The sequence below is a fragment of the Perna viridis genome, chromosome 7 (genome assembly GCF_037379345.1).
Source record: "Perna viridis isolate PV_CMFRI_1.1 ecotype Kerala chromosome 7, ASM3737934v1, whole genome shotgun sequence".
NCBI lineage: Eukaryota > Metazoa > Mollusca > Bivalvia > Mytilida > Mytilidae > Perna > Perna viridis.
Window position 1 is genome coordinate 36,179,988 of NC_142451.1, and position 23,997 is coordinate 36,203,984.

Below are 23,997 nucleotides of genomic sequence, written 5' to 3' on the forward strand. Positions count from 1 at the left end.
TTTTAGCTCAAGGTGCCATGTTATAAAAGGAAGGTTTGGGTTCTTTGGGATTATGACTTGAAGTGTTTAGGGATGAAGGGCAAAAATGAGGCCTGGTAAAAGGACAATAACTTGAATAAATATGTACATGTATTGATATTTTTGAAATTGTACAAAGTGTTATACCACAAATAGAAATGAGGGGTGACTTGTCCATTTAGAAAAAAAAAAGGGCGACATCCAATCTGGTCAAAGTCTTGTCCTGCGTCAACAAGTTCAGGCTGTATCAAGGTGTCCATGTGTGTCTCATCTGCTTAGGTTTGACTCCTGTGGTAGTATCATATTTGGCCCTGCATTTATAGAGCTTTTTTATTACCTCTGTAAACCCTGAATATAATTAATTTCTAAACTACCATATGGTCAACAATCAGTAAGGTCTTCCCAAGTTAATAGGACAGCAGGAGCAGGACTTTATTTTGCTTTATACATATTCTTGGAATCGTGATATTGAAATTACACTGACAATTCAAAATAAAGGTTTGTATTTCGCTCAAGAACAAGTTGTGACAAACGTGCAGGCAAAGAATAGAACAAACAAAAATACTATTATTAAATTTATTTGAGAATTAAGCTAACATGATTTATACATGATTTTAGATGTACAATTCAAATGGACATTAAGTGATAATTCCTGGAAAATGGTGGAGGCTCCAGGATTTCTACTTAAAAATAGGAAGACAGAGCAATGCTCACTAACTTCCCAATTCAATACCTTATGACCTCTATATTGACTTGGATCAGTATCTAAAATAATAGGTGCACAATGGGAACATTTAATGAACATGAGAAGGTTGCATTCAGTGGTATATGAGTAAGGGAAAAGAGATGGGTCAACTGAAGTCCATGATTTGCTATGAAAGCCTCCATATTGGCTTGGACAAAATATCTAAAATAGAACATGTAATAAGTTTCATTCAGTGGTATATGAAGATAAGGGATGGGTCCCCAATTACCCTATATTCACCAATGACAAATCCATGTTTTGCTATGTGAAACCCCCAAAACTGATTTGGATCAAAATCTAACATAGGAGGTACACAATGAAAACATATTCAGTTTCATCCATTGTAGCAGGAGTTAGAGATAAGAGATGGGGCCCCTGAAAAACACCCCTATCACTTTATACCAAGTGGGGGTAAAAGGGGTAAAATAAAGCCTCCAGTCAAGAGACGGCTTTTTTAGAAGACTGGAAAAATTCAGTTTTAAACTCCATGATATGTGTTGAAGGAAATTATAATGTAACTGAACAGAAAGGGTAATAAACCAAGGCAGAAGACCACAATTGTTTGTTACAATGATCATATTTTGGCTATTCACACTACTGTTCTGTTCTTTCATAGTTTCTTTTAATCTAATTTGTTTTCAAATGTCACATGAGTAACGGCATTCCTGACCTCCAATGATCTCTAGACAACATCACAAAAGCAAAGTATGGGGACATTATTGCATTACAAAATTTGAGACATATACTATCAAAACAGATGAAGTTAATTTCTTGTAGTTACAATAAATCACTTCTATTGGTAGTAAGAATATGTTGAACAGTATCTTGGCCATACAACCCATGCCCTGCCCATTTTTTTTCCTCAATATTATACAGTTGAAATGGAGATAGTTTATCATGTGTTAATATTCAGTAATATTTCGAAATAGAAAAAAAGTATAACTTTTAATTATTATACACTATTACTACATATGAAAACAAATATTGCACTCTAATGAAAGACTATGATATAATTGCTAGTAAACATTGACAAACAAAATGCTTGCAATACAACCTCTCAGTAACTGCTGTATTTTTATTGCTCAACTAGTGACTTTGCCAGAAGGGGCTTTAGGTTAAGGTTTGCATCAGTCTAGAAAATCAGTTTTCCAGTCTTTCTTAATTAGCTTACAGATGTCGATTTGGTGAATTGCATAATCAAGAAAAGTTACAGATCAATTTAAATTTTGGCCCTTGGATAAAGAATTTTAATGTAAAAACTCATAATACTCAATTTTCTTCACCTTTTCTGTTAACAAATTATGCATAATGTGTTTTTGTTGGCTGGATGGAACTTAGTATAACCAATCAATGTTTGTTTACTTTTATTATGCATTGAAATATTAGTACATCATGAGACTTCGTAGTTTTACTTTTTAATGCAGCACTTATAAATATATGCCATAAGATTGGCAAGTACACAAAAAGGAAGAAAAAAATACTGCAGATAATTATATGCATTATTCCATTTTTTAACACATTTTTTTATAGAAATATATGCGTTATTCCCTTTTTCACACATTTTTGATAAAATAAAAAAAAATAAAGCATTAAGATACATTTTAAATGAAATTACTTTAACTGATTACGAAATCCTACTGTATTAAGAATAATTTTACATTTATTTCATGAGAATTTGAAATTAATTTTAATTATTATTTTTGCTTTATGACATCACATTTTCAACCAGATTTTGGTATTGATCAAATATGTAAATAATTAACACAATTAATTTGGTCCTGAGTATTATTTAGCAGTAAGTATTGTGGCAAATCTAAACACTAAGCCAATTAATTCAATGATGGCCAACAATTTACTGATGTCATAATTATTAATCTGTCCCTGTCAAATGTAATCTATCCAGTAGCATTCCCATTTTCTTCAGATTTTTTACTATTTTCTTCATCAAATTTGCTGACATCATCTGATACCAAATCATATTGTTCTTCATTAACAGAGGACTCTGATCCATTTGTGGCATCCAGATCTGATACATGGATGATTTCTGGTGCACTTAAAGAGTTATCTCCACTTTGTTCTGACTCACTGGAATTATCAGGCTCACGATGCTGAACTATTTCCAGGGAACTTGAGTTGTCTTCTGAATGCTGTGACATATTATTTCCAAGCTCTGCTGGTATATATAGGTGTTCAGGGGCTTGTTTCTTGTCTTCTGATTCTATTTCACTTTCATTCCCAGGCTTTGTAATCTGAAGTTTTGATGAATACATTTCAGCACTTGAGCAAGGAATATCCTTTGGGTCAGAGCTATCCTCTGCTAATGATTTACCATCTAAAGATTCAGACTGATTAGAATTTCCAGGAAAATTTATCATATTTGCTTCCTCCATAGCTGAATCTTCATCTGATTTTTGCACATTGCTATTGTAATATTCACTGGCATCACCACTTTTCTGGGATGTGAATGAACCTGCCATAGCTAGCATGCTAACAGATTCCTGTTTCATATCTTGTTGAACTTTTTTACTTGGAGGTACAATTAGTTTAACAGAAACAGGATTGTTGAAACTTTCACTTGTTACATGCTGAGTGCTGAAAGAGAAAAGGTGCATGTATGTTACTATAGCCTAAATTCTCAGCCAATAAATAAAACTCGCAGGAAAAAAAATCATATCAAATACAGTGTACAGTGATTACTGATACAAAGTAGTAAAATATTTGTACATGTATTTCAAAGATTACTTTGTGAAGTATAAGATATTTCTGTGGTGTTAAAATTGATTTCTATGAATGTCTTTTTTTAAAAGTGTTAGTAAAAAATCAAAAGGGAGCTTACATCAATATAAATAAACAATTCATTACATAATTCATTGACATTGCTGAAAGAGTAATAGTCAGAAAACATAAAATCACAATATTTTTGTATGAATAAAATCCCATAACTCTAAAACAAAAAAATAATAAATTTATAAGAATTTAAAGGGAGCTCAAATCAATAGACAGAAACAATTCACCAGTTTCTTGAAAATTGATGTCAGCATTTTTGAGATATTGTGCAAAGTGCTAACAATGGGTGGATGGACACATTAGTATGCAGAAAATGTCCTTTTTAGAAAGACAGGCAAATAGAAATCTAGAATACTGCATAGTTAGATGTTAATCTTAAATTGTACTCTGTATAGTTCAAATGTTCACTTTTTATCAAATTTGACTCATACCTCATCAATGCAACAAGTTAAGTGAAATGTGTGTTCAGTAAATATGACCATGTAGTCTTTATTTCTGTATTGAAATAAACATCTGGAATCCTCTCAATTGATTTTAAATCATTGAAAATATATGTCATATGAAAATCATTTTTTACATGTTAATGAGACAATAGCTTGTAATAGACCATTTTGTGCTTACTGTGGGATACTCAATGAGCTTGCATGGAGCATGCCCAAATATACACTTCCACAAATCCAGAAAATTCTTTTGTTCTACCCATGCCCCACCTCATGGAAGTGTATATTGAGCATGCTCATCAACTTCTCACAAAAGGGTTCATTCTTATATATCCAGATAATCAGAAATATCTTGATTACTTTTGGGGGTAAGGCATAAATGCATCGAAAGCTGGTTTAGCTGAATATACCCGTTCACGTTTAACATTATGAGAAAGAGAAAAAAATATATAAGAAACAATTTAAGCTTTGAATCAAATAATTATTTGTCCTTGATACTTACTATTCACTGGAGCTATTAGTTGTTTCCCTTGACAGAGAATGACCAGGAGTTACTTCATCTAAGTCAATATACCCAGAATTCAATTTTCCAACAAGACCTTCATATTTACTGTTTATGGTATCAAACTTATTTGTGACCATTGATCTGAAATACAATGAAATGGTAATATAGTAACAGTTTGAACCACTGATTAACTAGAAGCCCTGTTGTCACAGGAGCCCCCGCGTCATTTGTTAACCATTTTTTTTAATAAATCAAATGTGTCTATTAAGACACTAATGATGCTCCTGCTTGCTAGATTTGCCAAATTAAGAACATGTTCATTTTTGTATGAAGGAAAGGTTGTGTACCTTTGGTTGATGCAGTAAATATTTGGTATGTTAGGCTAAGCACTGCAAAAATACTTGCAATGAGAAAAAGAGGACTGATGGACAGACTGATGGACACATAAAAAAATGTTAATACCTCCAATAACAAATCCCTAACTTTGTTGCTTAGGGTATATTTCTGACAAAAATTAATATCACCCAGTTCAGTAATATTCCACAAAAATCAAGATCCTATGACCTTGGACACCACCAATATGTGTAGAAACATCCTGCAAAAATATTATAGATGTAGTTCAGAAACTACAGGAGGAGACAGCCAGACAAGCCATATAGCCCTATATTTCTTCACTCTTATGAGGCTGACTTTAGAGCTGATCTGATCCGAAAGAAAGAACATCATTTAGCTAGATCCTTTAATCTTAGTTCAAATCTTAGTTTCTGCTAAAAAGATAACATATTTTTAAACAATCCTAATTTTGGGGATTTGATACATCACATCTACCCCAAAGAACCTGAGATAAAGGATACTATAGGCATTGTGAAGTCAGCCTCATATCTTGACCTACACTTAGAAATCGATGGTAAAGGAAAACTATTGACCAAACTTTACGACAAACATGACGACTTTTCATTCAGAACTGTCAACTTGCCTTTCATCTGTGGCAACGTTCCTTCAGCACCTGTGTATGGAGTGTTCATACGTTATGCCAGAGCCTACAAAAGTTTTATGGTCATCATCATGAACTCATGGATCGTTACAGTGTATCCAGTTGCACCATGAAAACTGATTTGTTCAACTTGTCATAGTTTTCCTTTCCTCTTTTGTCTACCCCGGATTTGACTTTTTATGAGCAACTCGGTGGGCATTTCCAGAAAAGCAGAGGATGCTTACCCTTAGTTTTTAGTGGAGTCCAAGTTGCTCATTTGCTTTTGTTACTTTGTATGTATGATTTTAGTTACTTTATGTTCTTTGTTGTGTATATCTGTTTTCCATGTCTGTATTTGTCCCTGGATTACATTCTTTTGAGTACCGCTAACCCTATAACCTTGGTTCCCTTGATTACTCTTTGACCCTGCACACCTTCATCATGTGTCAAAATATCCTGTAAAATATTTTAGATGTAGTTAAAATAACTGTACAAGGAGATGGCCGGACAAGCCATAATCCATATATTTCTGAGTAAAATGACTAAATGTAACTATCACCAATTTCCGTAAATATTTCACGAAAATCAAAATCAATTTGCCCTGCACCCCTAACTCATGTGGAGAAATATCCTGCAAAATATTTTAGATGTAGTTCAAAAATTGCAAGATGAGATAGTCGGACAAGCCATGATCATGTGTAATCCAGACAGATGGACGAATGGACAGACAGGGATAAAATAATATGCCCCTCGACTGTTTGTCACGGGGGCATAATTGAAAAAAAAAAGATGTGAGGGTAAAACCAAGGGAAACCAGATTGATATACTTGTATCTAATAAACATCTTCTACTCTGAATGGATTTGGATGAAACTTATGTCTGTTCACAAGGGTATCATGCAAAAAGTTTATGCTTTGATTTTGATCTTTTGAAAAACATGCTCACTGTCACAAATAAGAGGCTCCGAGGACCCTGAATCACTCAACAGGTTGATTTTTTGCCTTTAAAGGGCAGTAACTCTAACAAGGAGTTGTCAAATAATTTTGACTCAAGAAGATCATTTCATCAATTGAAAGCTTCATTCTATCTATTATAGTTTTCAAGATATTGGCTGAAATTTACTGCTATAAACATCATTTTTCACCTTCCATGGGCAATAACTCTAGCTTAACTTTTATCCCCACAATTATCATAAGGATCATTTCAGGCAACTGAAAGTTTCATTCTATCTATCATAGTTTTCAAGATATTGGCTGAAAACTAAAAAAAAAAAAAACGTCATTTTTCACCTTTCAAGGGCAATAACTCTTAGAAAGAGTTGTCACAAGTTTGGTTCCAATTGGTCAGGTAGTGTCAGAGGAGAATATTTTTTAAAAGAAATGACATTAAAAACAGCAAAAAAAAAAAAGAAAAATCAAGAGGCTTCCAGGAGCCTGAATCACCCACCTGGTTGAATTTTGCCTTTCAAAGGCAATAAATTTAACAAGGAGTTGTCAAATAATTTTGACTCAAGAAGTCTTTGGTAGGGCTTATCATAAGGATCATTTCAACAATTGAAAGTTTCTTTTAATCTATCACTGTTTTCAAGATATTGACTGAAAACTTAAAAAAAGGTCATTTTTCCCCTTTCAAGGGCAATAACTCTTACAAGGAGTCAGGTCTCACTAACCACTTACGGGTCAAATGGCCACCCCTCTATGAAGTACCAAAAACACACTGAACCTAGAGATATGCACTGTAAGTGCATTATTTGTGTGTATTCTGATCAAAAGTAGTTAAAATCAAGCTGATAATGTGTACTTTAAAATCATATTTGTAATTTACTACAAAAGTGTATGAATATTGTTTACATGTGTGAGTAATTTGCCTCCATGCTGTCAACAGAAAAGGTAAAAATGTTGATTTTCAGTATTTTTTATTCAAGTAAATTTTGTGAAGAATTTCTACAGTCATTGTACCATTAGAATAATGCTTTTGAAAGCCTTATTTCCCAAGCTTCCCAATGGTATGCAACTTTCAGGTGTCATTTGTCCTGGGAATTCACAGTGAAACATTGAAAATTACTTGTTTAACATGTAAAGTAATGGAAACTTTAGAAGTGGTTAGTAAGACCTCATCTGACAATTTTTATCCCTGAAGACTTTTGTAGTCCGAATAATAAGGATCATTTCAGCTATTGAAAGAATTTGGCTAAACCTAACGGTTTTGGAGTTATATGTGAAAAACTACTGTCTGACCCATACACTGTATGTTCCATTTTTAGTAATGGCTGCCATGGTTTGTTTCCTTTTGATCAAATAATGTCAGAGGAGAAGATTTTTGAAAGAAAAAACATTAAAAATAGCAAAAAACGTTGAAAAAGGGCAATAACTCCAACATGGCTTAACGGATTAAAACCAAAATTTGACCAGATATAGATCTTATCATGCTGAACACTTTTACCCAGTCAGAATTTAGTTAAACCTAATGCTTTTGGAGATATATGTGAAAAACTACTGTCTGACCCCTATGTTCTATTTCTAGTAACAGCTGCCATGTTTTTCGACGAATCAAAAATCCCCACATCACTTTTAAAGAGGACACCCCAAGGAACATTTATACCAAGTACCAAAATCGAAAAAAAGGGCAATTACTCCAACATGGCTTCACAGATTAAAGAGAAAATTTCACCACAGATAGATCTCATCATGCTGAACACTTTTACCCTATCTGGCTAAACCTAACAGTTTTGGAGATATGCAAAAGAATAACGGTCTTACCCCTATGTTCTATTTTTTGTAATGGTGTCCGTGTTTTTCGATAGATCATAAATCCCCACATCAGTTCTATGCAGAATACCCCAAGGAACATTCATACTAAGTTTGGTTCCAATTGGTCAAGTAGTGTCAGAGGAGAAGAGGTTTTAAAAAATTGTCAACGATGCCAATGATGGATGCCAAGTGATGGCAATGGCTCACATCGCCTATTGCCTGGTGAGCTAAAAATAAAACATAAGGGTCACACAGCAGTTCTTTTAAATATATCTTAAAAACCATTAGGTTAAATTCTGGTGAAGTTAAAGTGTTCAGCATGACAAGACTTATCCGTGGTCAAATTTTGGTGAAAATCTGTTGACCCATGCTGGAGTCATTGCCCTTTTTGGATGTTTTTTGCTGTTTTTGATTTTATTACTTTACAGAAACTACTGTACATAATTCAATGAAAGTTGGTATTATTGTTTCTTAGGGTTTCCTGCACAAAATGACCGTTTTGATTTTTGATCAATGAAAAGACATGGCCACTGTTTCTAGAAATAGAACACAGGGGTATGAAAGCAGTTTTTTGCATATACCTCCAAAATTGTAAGGTTTATCCAATTCTGATAGGGTACAAGTGTTCAGCCTGACAAGATCTAACAATGGTCAATTTCAGGTGAAAATCTGTTGATCCATTTCATAGTTAATGCCCTTTCTGGAGGTTTTTTGTTGTTTTTGATGTTATTACTTTCAAAAATCTTCTCAGAAACTACTGCACAGAATTAAATTAAGTTGGTATCACTGTTTCTTCGCATATCCAGCACAAAATAAGCATTTGGATTTTTAGGATCAAAATACAGTTTTTTTTGTTAATAAATAAAAAAACGTTGAATTAAGCAAAATTCTAATAAGGTAATAATGTTTTCCAACAGAAGGTGGACTTATTCCAAAATTTTCAAAATGATTTGTTGTTCGATGTAGGAGTTATGGCCCAGAAAGAGATTTTTTTTGTCGTCTTTCATGAGTACGACTTCTTTCATTGTAACCTGAACAAACTGATCATTTAAAATATTTCATCAGTCAAAAAAAAACACAGCTTTCACTACTAAAAATAGAACATGAGAGTCAAAATGCTTTTTGTTATTTTTTCCTTAACTATAAAAGTACAAAATGTATAATGAAGATGAAAGCTACTCATAAGATAAACATGATATTCTGAGCTGACTGGCAGTATTGAAATTTTTTTTAGGTAGCATTTTAAAAATGAATGCCATTTTTCAACCATTTGCTTGGATTTCAATGATTTTTTGTTTCTTTAGAAAACATGTTTTAAGTTGAATGATGATGACTAAAGTTTGTTTTGGGCAGTTATTTTCATGCTAATTTTTGTACTTGCTTTGATTTCAATGATACTTGGTTTAGATAGTAAACACGGTCTCCTGAGTTGAATGGTGATGATAAAAATGTTAAACAGCCATTATTTGACTTCATTTTTTGTTCTTTTCCAGCAAATGTATACTGGGCTAATGCCCCCTCAGACCTAGTGGAATAACAGGACATAGGAGGACCCCTGCCCAAATATTTTTCCAGAGGTTAAAAAAAAACATTTTGAAGGCATTTCTAACATTTAACAGTGCCTTAGGTACTTAGTTGAACTTACAGTATTCATCAGTATATGCTCTTTTTCATCAATTTTTTTGTCAAATATGATAACAAAGCATTATACCTTTACTTACATAGTTAATAGGGCATGGTTTGCCAGGCAAGCGATTCAGGCTCTTCAAGGCTCTCTTGTAAGTGAGATCTACAAAGTGACTTTCATTTCCATATGACTTAAAATAAAGCATCCAGTTTTGGATGATCATGGAAATAAATTGGTTGACATTAATACCTGAAAAGTGTGGGGGGGGGGGGGTTCACTGACTGGCCATAGGAGGTATGCTACAGTGCTTTCTATACATAATCAACCAATCTTTTCAAGCTATGGGGAAGGGTGGCACTGAGTGCAACTTGGATCTGCCTGAATAGTATGTCATTACAAAGGATATGACACCAAGTCAAGCATTGACAATACCATTTGTTTGTTCACCTGGATGTGAGAAAACTCAATTTCTTCCTTGGGGCAGGGTAATTTGAAGTAGTCAAATATCTAAAGCTACAATGAAATCTGTCTTAACTGATCCTTGAATAATCTGAAAACCTGTTTTAACCAGCCACTTTTTAAAGTCCCTTTTTCTAAATATTTTAAACCATGGTAAACCAAAAACCTGACTGAATCTAACAACTTTTTCAAGTTTGAAAGAGGTTTGGTTTAGACAGGATTCACTGTAGTTTAATCTGGACTGATGACAGATCTAGGAAATGTTTTTTTTTTCAAGTGCAAGTACTGTAACGAAAAAGGAGTTAAAAAATTTTAAAAATGGAATTATTTTCACAAATATTTGTGCTCTTTGGTCTATCTTTAAAATATGTAAAAGGGATCTCTTAATTACACTTTTCCCCATAATAAAAATTAAAGATTGTTGCGGTCATCACATTAACTTTGGTCACAGCAAAGAAATATAAGCAATTGCATAAAGATGATCAATGACTATTCTGACAATGATGAATATTAATTCTGACAAGTGGACCAAAGTTCTAGAAATAACTTTCCTATTACAATTTTGACAATGAATGTTTAAAAGCAGTTATCAGCATGACATGGATTTTATCCTTGTTGTATTACTTATGATGTACAGTGGTTCTCAATTCCTGCAAGGGAAGAAATTTGGATTGATATTACATATGATAAGGGCATATCTTTTTGTAGGTTTAATATATCGGTTAACTGCTAGTAGTCCTTTGTTCAGTTGTGTAATGTATAATCAGTTTCTTTATTTCCATTGTAACAAGGGACTCAGACCTTTTTGAGCTGATTTTTAGGTGTGTTTAATTGTGTAACATTTTTTCCATGGTGGCCAGATTTAAAAGGAGGATGGGTGTGATCATGCCAAAGTATTAAACCCCGCCACATTTTCTGCACCTGTTCCTAGTCAGGAATTTCTGACCCCTGTATGTATTGTTTCGTTTTCACTTTCAATTTACTTAGGCAACTATTTTCTTGTACCTGTGTATAGTGTTATTTGGGGGCCAGTTACAGCCTGCCCTGTGGAGTAAGGGTTTCCTGGAGGTTCATTGAAAACTCGTGGGTGGCCTTGAGCTGACATTTTTCATCCTGGTGGGGTTGTTTTCTCTTTGACATATTTCAATTCTTGTTTTATGAAATCTAACATCTGAACCAAGGTACTAAAAACAACAAACTTTCTAATTCTAAAACACTTAAAAGATATTTAAAGGAGTAGTCACAGATGCAAGTACATGTTTATAGTGTAAAAGCTACTTACAGCTGTTGCTGTAATTCTATGACAACGTTTTCCATTTGCTTACGATCCATTTTTGATTCTTCATCAAATTTTTTAAATACACTCATCAAAGTCTGATGCTTTCTCTGTAATTCTTGTAACTGATGTTCTCTCATACGAACCAACTCTTCTAAATATCCCTGTAATTCAATGATGGTCAACAATAAAAAACATTTAGAAAAACTGTGAACAATGCTCAATAACTTCACCCTCATTCCCCTGATTGATTACATGCACCTTTTGACCTTTTATTAAATTTGATTTGGATCAAAATACTAGGAACTCTAAATAACCTGAATTGTTCACCTTGCATAACTTTTCGTAAAAGCAGTCATGTTTTTTTTTTCAGGGATAAAAAATCCCAATGTTCATATCTTAGGAGTAATCATATCAACTTTCATTAAATTCTGTCCATTAGTATGTTTCATATTTTTTTATTTCAATATATTACCAATAATAATTAACAATATTTCAAAATGTTATTTTCAAAAAAATTAGGTGGTCAAAGATGCCTTTTAATTGTTAATTTCAAGGAATATTCCAAATGATTACCATGCTGGTAACAGGAAATTTCTGTAGATCTTCCAAAAAAAAAAACCAAACAAACCTTTTTTTAAATTTTACAAGTTGGATGAAATAGCTGTTGTCATGTGTTACTAAAACTACTAACTTTACTTAAAATATCAAAAAGAATAGTTTCCATAAATTTCTCAATTCTTACTGTCATCTTCTCTTAACCAAACAGATCTCATCATGCTGAACACTTTAACCCAGTCAGAATTTAGGTAAATATGAGATATATGCAAAAAAAAAATTTCTGCCTGGGCCTTGTGCTCTATTTTCATAAGACCACAAACAATTTTTAGGTGGTATAATGGTATCACCCTGTTGTTGTTATTGTTCTCATCATCTTTGGTTTCATCTTGGTTGGCATCTATTAACTTTATTTTAGTTACAATAACTTGAAGTAAAAGTTATCTCATCTTTTTGAAATTTTATCGCATTGTTCCTAAGGAGGTTTTTGCCCTAACTTTTTTTTGAAATAAGGGCCTAAAAGGGGAAAGATAGATTTTATCATTAGAACTGATAGAAAAATTTATTGTAAATCCAATTTTCATGATTTAGATGCCAATCTGTTCTTTTAGAAATTCTGTTTTAAAAATTATTTACTGAGTATGCATATCTTTATCTGCACGGCAAAAAATATTCCGTAAATGCTATATTGTGTCCAAACCTGTTGTTGTGCCCATAATGTACTGCAAGTCCCTATGCTTGAGTGTGTCAAAACTAACATTGTGTTCACACATATATGAAAATTTTTTTCATACAAATTATAAAGACAATCTTGCCATTTAAAATCTTTTTTTTCTTTGTTTTCTACAACATTTTTTATACATGTATTTCTAAAGTATCTTATACAGCAATTACAAAACAAAAACATCTTCTATCAACAAGAAAAAAATTAAAACAATACAAAATTTAAAAAAAATTGATAAGGCTATAACTTTAATAAAGAATGAATAAATATCTCAAAGGACATCTGAAAAAAGTCTATTTAATTGAAAAGTAAATAAAAATGCACAATTTCAAGAGCCTTAACTCAACCAAAAATCAAATAAAATGTATTGGACCAAGGCTCAGGAAATGGTAAAAAACATTGACTATATACATTAAACAGAAGCTTTAATAATTTTTTTCGCTGCAAGTAAATTACTAGTAAACTTTTTTTACTACTCAAATGTTTCCCTTTAATATTTGAAGGAACAACTGAAAATTGAACATAAAAATTTCCTTTCGAACTGTAGTCTGCACCTAATTTATACCTCAATTACAATCTTTGTTTATAATGGAATATGCCCCTGAACAAAGTTCTGGACAGTGGGCAACAACACAGACTTCTCTGGGATAAAAATGTATCTACTGTAATAGAAAAAAAAGAATATTTTGGTACCTATTTAGGGAATATTGACCAATCTAAAATATGCAGGTCCGGGTGGCAAAAGAATAAGCCTGCAGCAGCGCTAAGCTTGTCATAAAAAGCGACTAAATAGTGCTCAGAACCCTAGCCGGGGGCTAGAGCACCCTGCCCACAGAGCAACTGGGTAGTGTGCCCCAGGTAATGGAACGGGATACCCCTTGTGTGTTACATGCTGGGGTTGTCAGGCTATAATACAGAAAACCTGACCAAATTTTAGTGGTGCACCGTGTTGGGAAAGATGCCACGTTCCTCGCACGTTAAAGAACCCTACTGTGGTATTCTCCCGGAGTAGGAACCATAGGGCTCCGCCACACGAGGCTAAATTGCCCGACCCTTCCCACCTCTCCCTATTTCCAGTGGCAATCAAAATTTCTCGACCCCATTATCCTTGTGTTCCATCCCATTTTTCATTTCATCATCATTTCATGTTCATTTTATCCTCCACTTCATGTTCATCGCCTGAATATAGCTGAAATATTGCTGCTCGGGCGTTAAACCCCAACAAACAAACAAACAAACCAATCTAAAATATGGTTGTTTTGTTGAAATAATTTTGTTATACATTTACCAGTATGTAATATAAAATATCAAGTAAACGACTGGATTCATTTTGAAATATTTCTAAATGTATCTTCAGTTTTGCAGCCTAACAACATGAGGCTAAGAAAATATGAGTGAAGGCCAGGTTGAAAGAATATGAACATCAATTCAAATTACAGCCTCTAACATTATAACCAATGAATGATAATGCTTCCCAAACTTTATCCATCTTGACTAAAGATATCTGATTTATATCGACTCTTTACATTGTAAGACTCAATGTTCTTCCATGACGATGTCTTTTTCATAGGCATAGAGGGATCCAAGGGGGCCTGGGCCTCCCTTTATGTTAGAAAAGTTTGATTAATAATGTAGAAAATCACTTGAAATAACTTGAAGGAACCCATCATAGGCCAGTCAGCCCACTTTCAAAATTTTTGGATCGACCACATAAAAGATAATCTCTATTGAAATTCAAATGATGTTAAGAACCCAATATATTTGACTTATTTACCTATAGGTTTGCTTACCTTCTGTTCTTTAATTTTCTTATGCGTTTTTTCAAGTTCTTTGTATCTAGTTTGCCAAGTATCACTATCAGGTTCACTGACTGATGGTGGTCTCCGAGGATCTTTACTTAGTTCTGCCAATTCTACAACATCCATGCTGCTGCTTTCATCACTGTTATCATCAATTAAAAATGTTTGTTCAGAGTGTTTTTTATATATGATTCACTGTACTTTTTAAACTGTTTTGTTAAAAGTTTCAATGTTCTAGTATCCTACTAGAACTAATGTGTAAAATGTGGTAGATTAAATACTTGTAAGATATTTCTTTTTTATAGAATTTCATTTAGTTATCAAAAGTCTTTCTTAAAATCTAAATTTTTTCAAGCATTGTTGAAAATATGAATCTACAAAATCAAACTACTATCAACTATCTTGGTATCATTTGTGTCAATAAGTAACATCCTCAGGGTTATTATTTTTGTGGTTATCTCAATCATAAATTGCAATTAAAATTGTTGGTATTTTCCTCCACGAATGAAGTCTATAAATAGCAATAGTTTAATCTTGATATTTTTCCCCAGACCCTAGAATTTAGAGATATTTTGCCTCTAGAGGTACTAAAGCTAACTGCTCACAAAGTAATATTCTATACAAATTGCATTATTAAGATATGAAACTTTTAAGACTTACTTTTTAAACCTGAAATGGCAATAATTAGATTAGATTACCAAATAATCTTTCAATGATAGGTAAGTTTTTACCTTTACTCAAATCTATCGAAATAAAAAAGGCCAAAAACTTTCTCTGTCTACCTGTGATACAAACCTTTGTTGAAAGATAAGATAAGGAGTATAGTCAATAAACAATGGACTTTTCAGTTCATGATTCTGTCCTTTTAGGCAAAAACTGAAAAAAATATATACATAAATATGAAGCTTTTAGAAATAAGATGATCATATGATTGAGCACCTTCAAAATCAAATCCTAACTATCAATTATACTATTACAAGCTACCATGCAAAGTATTGCAAATAACACAAAAACTAAAAAAAAAAAAAAAAAAACAAAAAAATCTACTTCTTCATTATCAATCACAAGGCAGCTTATCAAGTGACTGAAATTTATACAAGGAAAGAACAACTCTATCCCCTGAAAATTATCATCGTTGGAGCTGAGATGTTGCTGTCATTAGGATGCTTTAGTTTCATGTAATATCTTATTATTTTCCACAGGTTAGTCACTGTATTAGTTCCTAATAAATTTACCTGAAATCAATGGAATTGAGACCAAGTAACACACCACATAACACAGCCATGTCCTCTGACAGTATCACTGAACCATCTTGATAAAATTGTCTGCAAATGTAAAGAATATTTGTGTGATCAAGAATGACAACAATTAATAATATAGAATTTGTAACAGAATATCTGAAGAGGTATTGGTAGTTTATAAATGCTGCTCACAATAAAAAAAACTGCAGTCTTATATAGGTATGGCACTGTTGTTGTTGTCCGTAGACACTTGTAATCAAAATTCAAATCTGTATCATGTTTGAATGGTGTGTCCATGCTTGCCCCATTTGTACAGGGTTCGACCTCAGAGGTCATATCAAGCTGCACCATGTGAAGTGTTTTATTGAAGGATTAGAGGATGATGGATAAACAGTTTGATCAGAAAAAGGATATAACTACATGTACCTGTCACAAATGGCATTTACAGGGGATAATCATCACCACTTAATTTTATTTTTATAATTTTGTGCAGTTTTTGTATGATAAAAAAAAATAGGTCAATCTTAACCAAACTAACTGTACAAGGTATTACATCTGTATTAAGTTACTAACCTTACAATTTTAGTCTGTTGTGTAGCATGAGTAAGGTACTCTGAAAGCCTTTTCTCCATCAAGACACATCTGATCCATGCCCTTCCCTATTATATAGCATATATTTTAATGTAGTAACTGGATCACAATTTTTTTGCAATTACATAATGAGCAGTACCATATACTCCTGTGTATATTACTTCTGTTGTTTTACCAAAGAGTCTAACAAAAGTTAGAATTAAGTGACAGTCTATGTAAGAATCAGGCAGTGGGTGAAACATGGTATGAAAAAACCCACCATTCTGAAAGTTTAATTTGACTATCTGCACCATCAGAATCAAGGAAAACAGACAAGATTTTCCTTTCCATATCATGCTGGACCACTGATTTACAATTTCATTGAAATGCATTTCAAAGGCAGATAATTCTGTAAAATACCTCATTTTTCTAAGATTCTATTGAAAAATTTCTGAGCAAATCCAATGATGCAGAGATCAAATAGTGGTCTTTTCAAATAGAGAAAACATCCTTGGGTGATGTTTAATTGTCTGATCGGTGGGGTTTTGAGATGCATGTTTCTGATTTTTCCCAATTTGCCTGATTCTTACAAACACTTACACTTAATGGACAAAATGCATGTATAATATCCATTTGGATCAAACAATATTTTCCGTCAGTCAAGAGCAATGTGAAATATCTCTCATAATAAACCTTGATTTTGTAGTATATTGACTATATGATTGATAATTGACTGTATTGCTGTTACCTTTCCAATGGTTGATTTTACATTCTCAAGTGTGACAATACTGTTTATACAGTTGTTTGGCAAGTAACGACAGGCAGTCTGTATAAAATCCCAAAATGGTCTCACTTCTTCCAAGCCATACCATGTTCTTTGTACTGTCAGATAAAACACACTTACTTATAAAAACTGAAGATAACAAGACAACACCAAAAAAAATAAACCCCTAAAGGACTTGTAATATGTACACCCACAAAAAACACTGGTAGTGACATCAAGTGAACAAACAATATGTATATTTAAAAATAGTGCTAGAAAGTACTTCTGGCACTATTCCAAAAGAAAATATAACAAAGCATAGTATTGAAAAGTTTCATTTAAATAGTACATTTAGTCTTTAACTTCAAATACAACATACAAAAACTATACCTTTTCAGATAAAAATTAAGTTACAATAAGGATATAAGTATGTACATAATTTATATTTACATTTTTGTCTATATGTTAAAATCTGTTCAATGGCTGCACAAAAGTTTATCAATTCTACAGAGTCATCATTAATATCTGTAATAGATGCTCTGTCCACAAGAGTCTTCACTGTAAGCCTAAAAAAAATATAAATCTTGTTTAACTAAGAACAAGTGTTACATATTTTAGTTTAATGCCATGAATTTTACATACCCATGAAGTTATTGGTGGTAGGTACTGCATTTGTTTGACCTTAAATCATGTACTTTTTGAACCTTTATTCATTCTTGTAAGATCTAAAATAACGTTCAGTCTTGTAAACTACCAAATATGCCAGTTCAAAGACAAAAAGTCAGCATGAATGCTTTAGGCCACTCTGATGAGCTAGGCTAGAGTAAACAATGGATTTTAAAAACATCATTAAGCTCCATATTGAAAAAAATAGGGTATTCGGTTGATACCTATTGACTTAGTCAGAATATCTTCTAAACAGATAAAAGCACTATTTTCAGTTTTCCTGAAATGAGTAATTATTATGTAATTGATGTCATAATTAGAAGGAGGAAAATACTTGACTAATAATGATCCGTTTTGATCCTAGAAAGTGCAGTGAATCTACTGCCTCACAAAGTTCCTTGAGAACAAATTGCAAACAAATTAGTAGCCATTTTTTGTTTTGTTTTTCGTTAGGCTATTTTATTGACTTCCTGTGTAAGATGCCAAATCTTGTGTCACACAATGTTTGAAGCAATTGAAACTACTCAAACTTTTTATTTTCACCAAAGCAATATGTTTTAAGAGTAAAGGACATGGCCAAGTAAGGTTCTATTTGATATTGGAAGTATATCTAATCAGCTGATTTTTAACAAATATTTCAACACCACCTAAAACTAGAGACTCTAAAAAGTCTGAACCACCCACTTAGTTTCTGAGGAGCAAGTATTAAGAAGAGCAAAAAAACTTCAAAAACATGGCTTAACAAATTTACATGCAAATTTGACTACAGATAGATATCATTTTGCTAAGCACTTTTAAGCCATGTCAGAATTTGGAAGAAATAGGGAGGAGTTAAAACTTAAGTATTTCATTTAGGTTTGGAAGAAAGCACCACAAAAAGGGCTTATTAAATTCTATTTGTTAATTTGCCTAAGACATCTCAGATTTCTATTATCTGTTATGGTTTTAGAGATAAAAACAAAAATATATGGTGATACCCCTACAGTTTATTTTTAGTAACAGCAGCCATGTTTTTTTTTTGGCAAATAACCATAACAAATCCAATTTTTGGAATACCCAGCAAATTTCATCAAATTCTGTTCAGTGGTTTCATGTATATTTAAATTCCTGGCAGACAAAAAACTTCCCAAAAACTTGACTTTGACACAGAAATAGAAGTTCTGCATAATTTTATTAGACACAAAGGATGAAATACATGCTTTACTGTATAATATGTGATCAACTCTAGAACTCTGAACTGAGATTTTAAATTTTTTTTTCAAGATTTTGGACTTTGGAAAAGGAGGTTTTGTTTTTTGTACAGAAAAGGTCAAAACTTTTTTCATAACTGTGAATATTTAGTAAGCCTAATATTTGGAATCTTGTGTTAACCCATTACATGTAAAAAAAGGTCACACTAAACAAGTTAATAAGTTTTGGTGATTGAAAGAAATCTTATTTACCCTGCAATGTAATGTCAAATGTGAATACTGGGTATCAAACTGATATTCTAAAAATAAAAACATGAGTTTGATCTCCTAAGGAGAAAGATGAGGGACAACCATTTTTGACACACCTTGCAGGAAGTTTACAAATGAAAGTAACATTACCATACTAAGGCAGAAGTCCAAGCCCATTATTTTTACAATAACTGCAATCACACATGATGCATGAACATATCAACAAAACAGTCCTGTATTCATCATGTAATATGATTGAAACTTCAATGAAAATAAGTTTTGGAATATAGGTAAAAGAATTTGGAATCAAATAATTTAGGTAGGTCTAGCATACACAAGTTCAGCCAGAAAGTTGTATGAATTTGAAGTAAGGTTCTCTATGGAACAGCACAAAAAAATCCCAAAAACTTTCATATGGCATATCAGTCCGATCTCAACCTGACATATCAATATCCAAATACAAAAGGCTCTTGAAGAGCAGGAATAGCTCACCTGGCAAACCATGCCCTATTAAATAAGTTAGTAAAGGTATCATGCTTAGTTACCATGTTTGAAGAAAAATTGCTGAAAAAGAGCATATTGATGAAGGCTGTAAGTTCAAATATGAGCATCTAAGGCAATGTAAAAATTTCATCAACACCATTTTCATTAAAGAGACCATGTTAACTATACAAACCAAAAATAATTGAATTCAAAGCAAGTATAAAATCTGGGAAATTGGCCACCCAGAGCAATTTTGTATCATCATCATTCAATTTAAAATACCATGTTTCCTGAAGAAACCAAAATTTATTGGAATTCAAGCAACTGGTGTTGAGGAAAAAATAACAAAAAAAGCATTTCGACCCCTTTTTGTATTTTCAGTTACTTTGGTCATGTTTTTATTTTCAAAAAATGAAAAATTTGAACCAATCCATTTTGGCAGGTTTCTCTAAGGAACAATTATGCCAACTTTCATTCAATGTTTTTGCATGGTTTCCGAGAATATGATCTTGAAAGTTGTACATCTAATAAAGGAAAAAAATCTGTTTCCAGGGCATAACTCGTACATCGGGTGATGAATCATTTTGAAAATTTCGGCTTAAATCCATTTTCTAATGGCGAACAATATTAACCCTGTCAGAATTTTGTTAAATTTAAAGGTTTTTGAGTTATTTGTAGAAAACTATTTTGACTCCTATGTTCTGTTTTTAGTAACAGTGTCAATGTTTTTTTTTTTTTTGACATTTCACAATGTAATTCATTAGTTTGTGCAGGAGGCCCTAAGAAACAGTAATGTCACGTTTTTTCCAATTGGTCAAGTTTTTTCAGAGAGGAGATGCTGAAAATAGCTAAAATTAACAGACGAAGACAGACAAAAAGTGATGACAATAGTTCACAAAATCTTTAGGCTCGGTGATTTAAGAATGAAGGAAGATATTTCTGAATTAGTGCAAACATACGTTTTAAAAAAACTAAGATCAATGTCCCTTTCTGGTTAAAAAAAAATGCTTCATGTTAAAGTGCCCTCCTCCCTGTGCCCCTCTACTTCCAAATCCTAGCTAAAACACTGTTAAAAAAGCTAAAAAACCTCAAATAGGGCAACAACTCCAACAAGGCTTAATAGATTAACACAAAAATATGACCACAGACAGATCTCATTATGCTGAACATTATTACACATATCGAAATTTGGTGAAACCTAAAGGTGTTGGAGATATATGCAAAAACTTCTGTCTGAACCTGATGTACTATTTTAGCAACAATGCCCATTTTTTTTTTTTGGCGGATCAGTTCTATGAGGGATACCCTAAGAAACATTCATACCAAGTTTTGTTTTAATTGGTAGGTAGTGTCAGATAGAAGATATTTGAAAGAAATAACATCAAATATAGTAACAAAATCAAAGACTGAAGTCTTCAAAGTCGCCAATCATCAAATATTCACTGTCACTGATTTTGGTATACTTTCAACATCCAAAATGGTACAAATGCGATATGCTCTAAAATCGGGTGACTTCCGCTAATATCTTGGTTTCCTTGATGTTATTGCACACTCTTTCGTAACCGTTATGACCCGAATGTTTCATATAGAAGATGCCATAAAAATCATTCATTCAAGTTTGATTGCAACTGCCTCGGTTATTTCAGAGGAAAAGAAGTTTGAAAAGTTTACAATGAAGACAACAGACAGCAAACCACAACAAGTGAGGACGGATGCAAAGTGATAGCAATAAGTCATGTGGCCTTAGGCCAGGTAAGCTAAAGACATAAAATTACAACAGCAAATTTCAAGTGAATAGCTCAATTCTCACGACTTCATTTGAAAAGTGACTGAGGCTCTATAGAGAGCCTGAATGGTTCACCTGGTCAAAAATAGTCTTTTTAGTTTTCTAAAGCTGGACTCTTGACCTTACTGTACTATTGTCACAAGAATCATTTAATCAATACAGAGCATCTTAGTTATCTACCTGGTTTTCATATCATATGAGATAGCTCTTTAAGTATTTTTTTTACTCTTCATGGGCAATAACTCCATCATCAATCAACAGATCTTTATAAAAATTATGGCATAGGTTTGTCTCACCATGATGATTAACTTAACCCCTTAAAAATTTGGCTTAACCCATTGATTTTCAAGCTATTTCCACAAATCCTCAATTTTTAGTAAAGGTGCAACAGACTGAAAAATCTCTACACACAAGATACTGTAGATAACGTACATCAATGCCATGTTTGGTTACAATCCAAGTTGTAAATGTAAAATTCAGGAAAAAAATCCATTTCAGGACCAATAACTCATTCATCTGTCTACAGATCTTTCCGTTTTTGAGATATTTTCAAAATTCTGCAATTGACTCCTATGGTCTATTTTTAGTAACAGCCGCCATAGCTTTGCCAGATAAAAAAATCTCCATACAAGGATTGTTAAAAATACCCTAAGGAACATTAATGCATAGTTTGGTTGCAATCAGTCCAAGACTTTTAGAGAAGATGTTTTAAAAAGTTAACAGACAACAACAGATGACGGACACATAGTGATGGCTGAAAGCTGAAAGATAATAAAGAAGAATCCTATCATGCAGCATCCACAATTTCTATTGCACATGGTGATATGAATATCATATTATACCCACTGTTTCTTACCACAGCTGGACATTTCAATAACAATAAAAGAATGTCATACATGTGATAAAGTCATTCCTTCAAAACTGGAGATTTGGTTTGAAAACTGGAGGTTTTTTATCGGTGTTTTTTTTCACGGCGTAACAAGTCAAATATGTGTGAACCTATGGAAAACCTTGCATTAAGTCTGTTTCCATGAGAAAAAATGCTGAATACTCTATTTGAATAGTTGAAATGACCCTTTTGATGGAGTAACACTTAAACATTTTTAATGATTTTATTTATTAATGACAATATTTACATAACACGATCAGCATGAACATAAATAACTTCCAATTTAAAAGTGTCATTATTACGATATAGCTAATATTATTACTGGCTTGCACCACTTTAACTTTGACTTCTACTTTTTAACTACTTTGCTTTCTTGGCTGGAGGTGCAGAAGATGAAATAATACATTTCAGAATTTAGACGGTTGAGGAGAGAGTGCTCCAAATTGAAAAATTCACATAGTTCCTCCATTGACTTGGATAAAAAACAAGCCATGCTTTGAATCAATTTCATTTTCAGTGGATGCATGGTCAATGTTTCCATAACCATCGAAAGATCAAATGTCCCACATCAATGTTTACACATTAAGTCCCAATCATCAGTAATAAAATCGTTTAACCATTTTAGCATGTGCCACTAAAACTTGGGATAATTGTCAATCATCTCCTGTTGTTATATAATCATCACACCTTTTGAATTATGTCTCGTCAATAACCACTACCCACTAAAGCGCTTAATTAATGTTCATGACCCTAATTAACATGTTCACCTGTCTACCTGAGATCAACCGGAAATGTCGTTATATGATCCTCTCAGGGTTTTTGCTTCAGTAAATGAAAAAAAATGGCATCCAAATTTGTTTACAGTATAATTTTCGGAAAGTTTTTCTGTTTCAACGGTAGAACGGTAGGAAGGTTCCAATTCCGGTAGAATTGAACTACCGCCAGTAGGTTCACATGTATGCAATGAGTAAGGACAATAAAAACTGTATATCATTCATATTTTACCAATTACAAAAATCAAGACAGGTGTTTGAATTCATATGTTTCTTCGGGAGCTTTTAAGGTTTCCGTTCACCTTCCTCATATCAATAGAAATTTTGTTAGTGCAGCCATTGTCAACCACACGTTATAAAAACTAAACTTTAGGATACAATCATGATTATTTATTTTAAAAAATCCTTATGTGATTCGGATGTTTTTGTTTTGACCACCCCAAAAGGCAAAATGGCAAAAAATAATTATCTTTGTAGTATAACTTAAATCAATAAAATTAAAGAAGTGTCGACAGAAAATCGTCATTTAGACGACTCATATCAATTATCTTGAACATAAACACCTGCAAATATGCACCAAATTTTTCCTCTGAACATCAATCTGGTGCTTTGAAAATTTTGCATAAATTTCCTCATTCATTTTGATTATCCACCATTGTTATGTCATGTGACCTAAACATCTGACTGTCTTAAAATAGAATATTTATTTTGTATACATTTATTCTT

The 23,997-nt window shown here is 32.7% G+C and overlaps 1 protein-coding gene across 2 annotated transcripts; it reads right to left on the reverse strand.

Moving 5' to 3' along the window:
- Window positions 1–580: 580 nt before the first annotated feature.
- LOC148612490 (RUN domain-containing protein 3B-like) lies at window positions 581–23,959 on the reverse strand. Of its 2 annotated transcripts, none has more exons than XM_088593977.1 (10): window positions 23,835–23,959; window positions 17,686–17,801; window positions 17,221–17,354; window positions 16,476–16,561; window positions 15,897–15,986; window positions 15,457–15,537; window positions 14,653–14,803; window positions 11,587–11,744; window positions 4,493–4,636; window positions 581–3,355 (listed from the first exon to the last, which is right to left on the reverse strand). In XM_088593977.1, the coding sequence occupies exons 1-10, from the start codon at window positions 23,909–23,911 to the stop codon at window positions 2,659–2,661; spliced, it is 1,734 nt and encodes a 577-aa protein (XP_088450103.1). In that variant the 5' UTR covers window positions 23,912–23,959; the 3' UTR covers window positions 581–2,658. The 2 variants fall into 2 exon arrangements, with proteins under 2 accessions (XP_088450103.1, XP_088450104.1); XM_088593978.1 differs by having other exon boundaries at window positions 23,849–23,939.
- Between the last annotated feature and the right edge of the window lie 38 nt (window positions 23,960–23,997).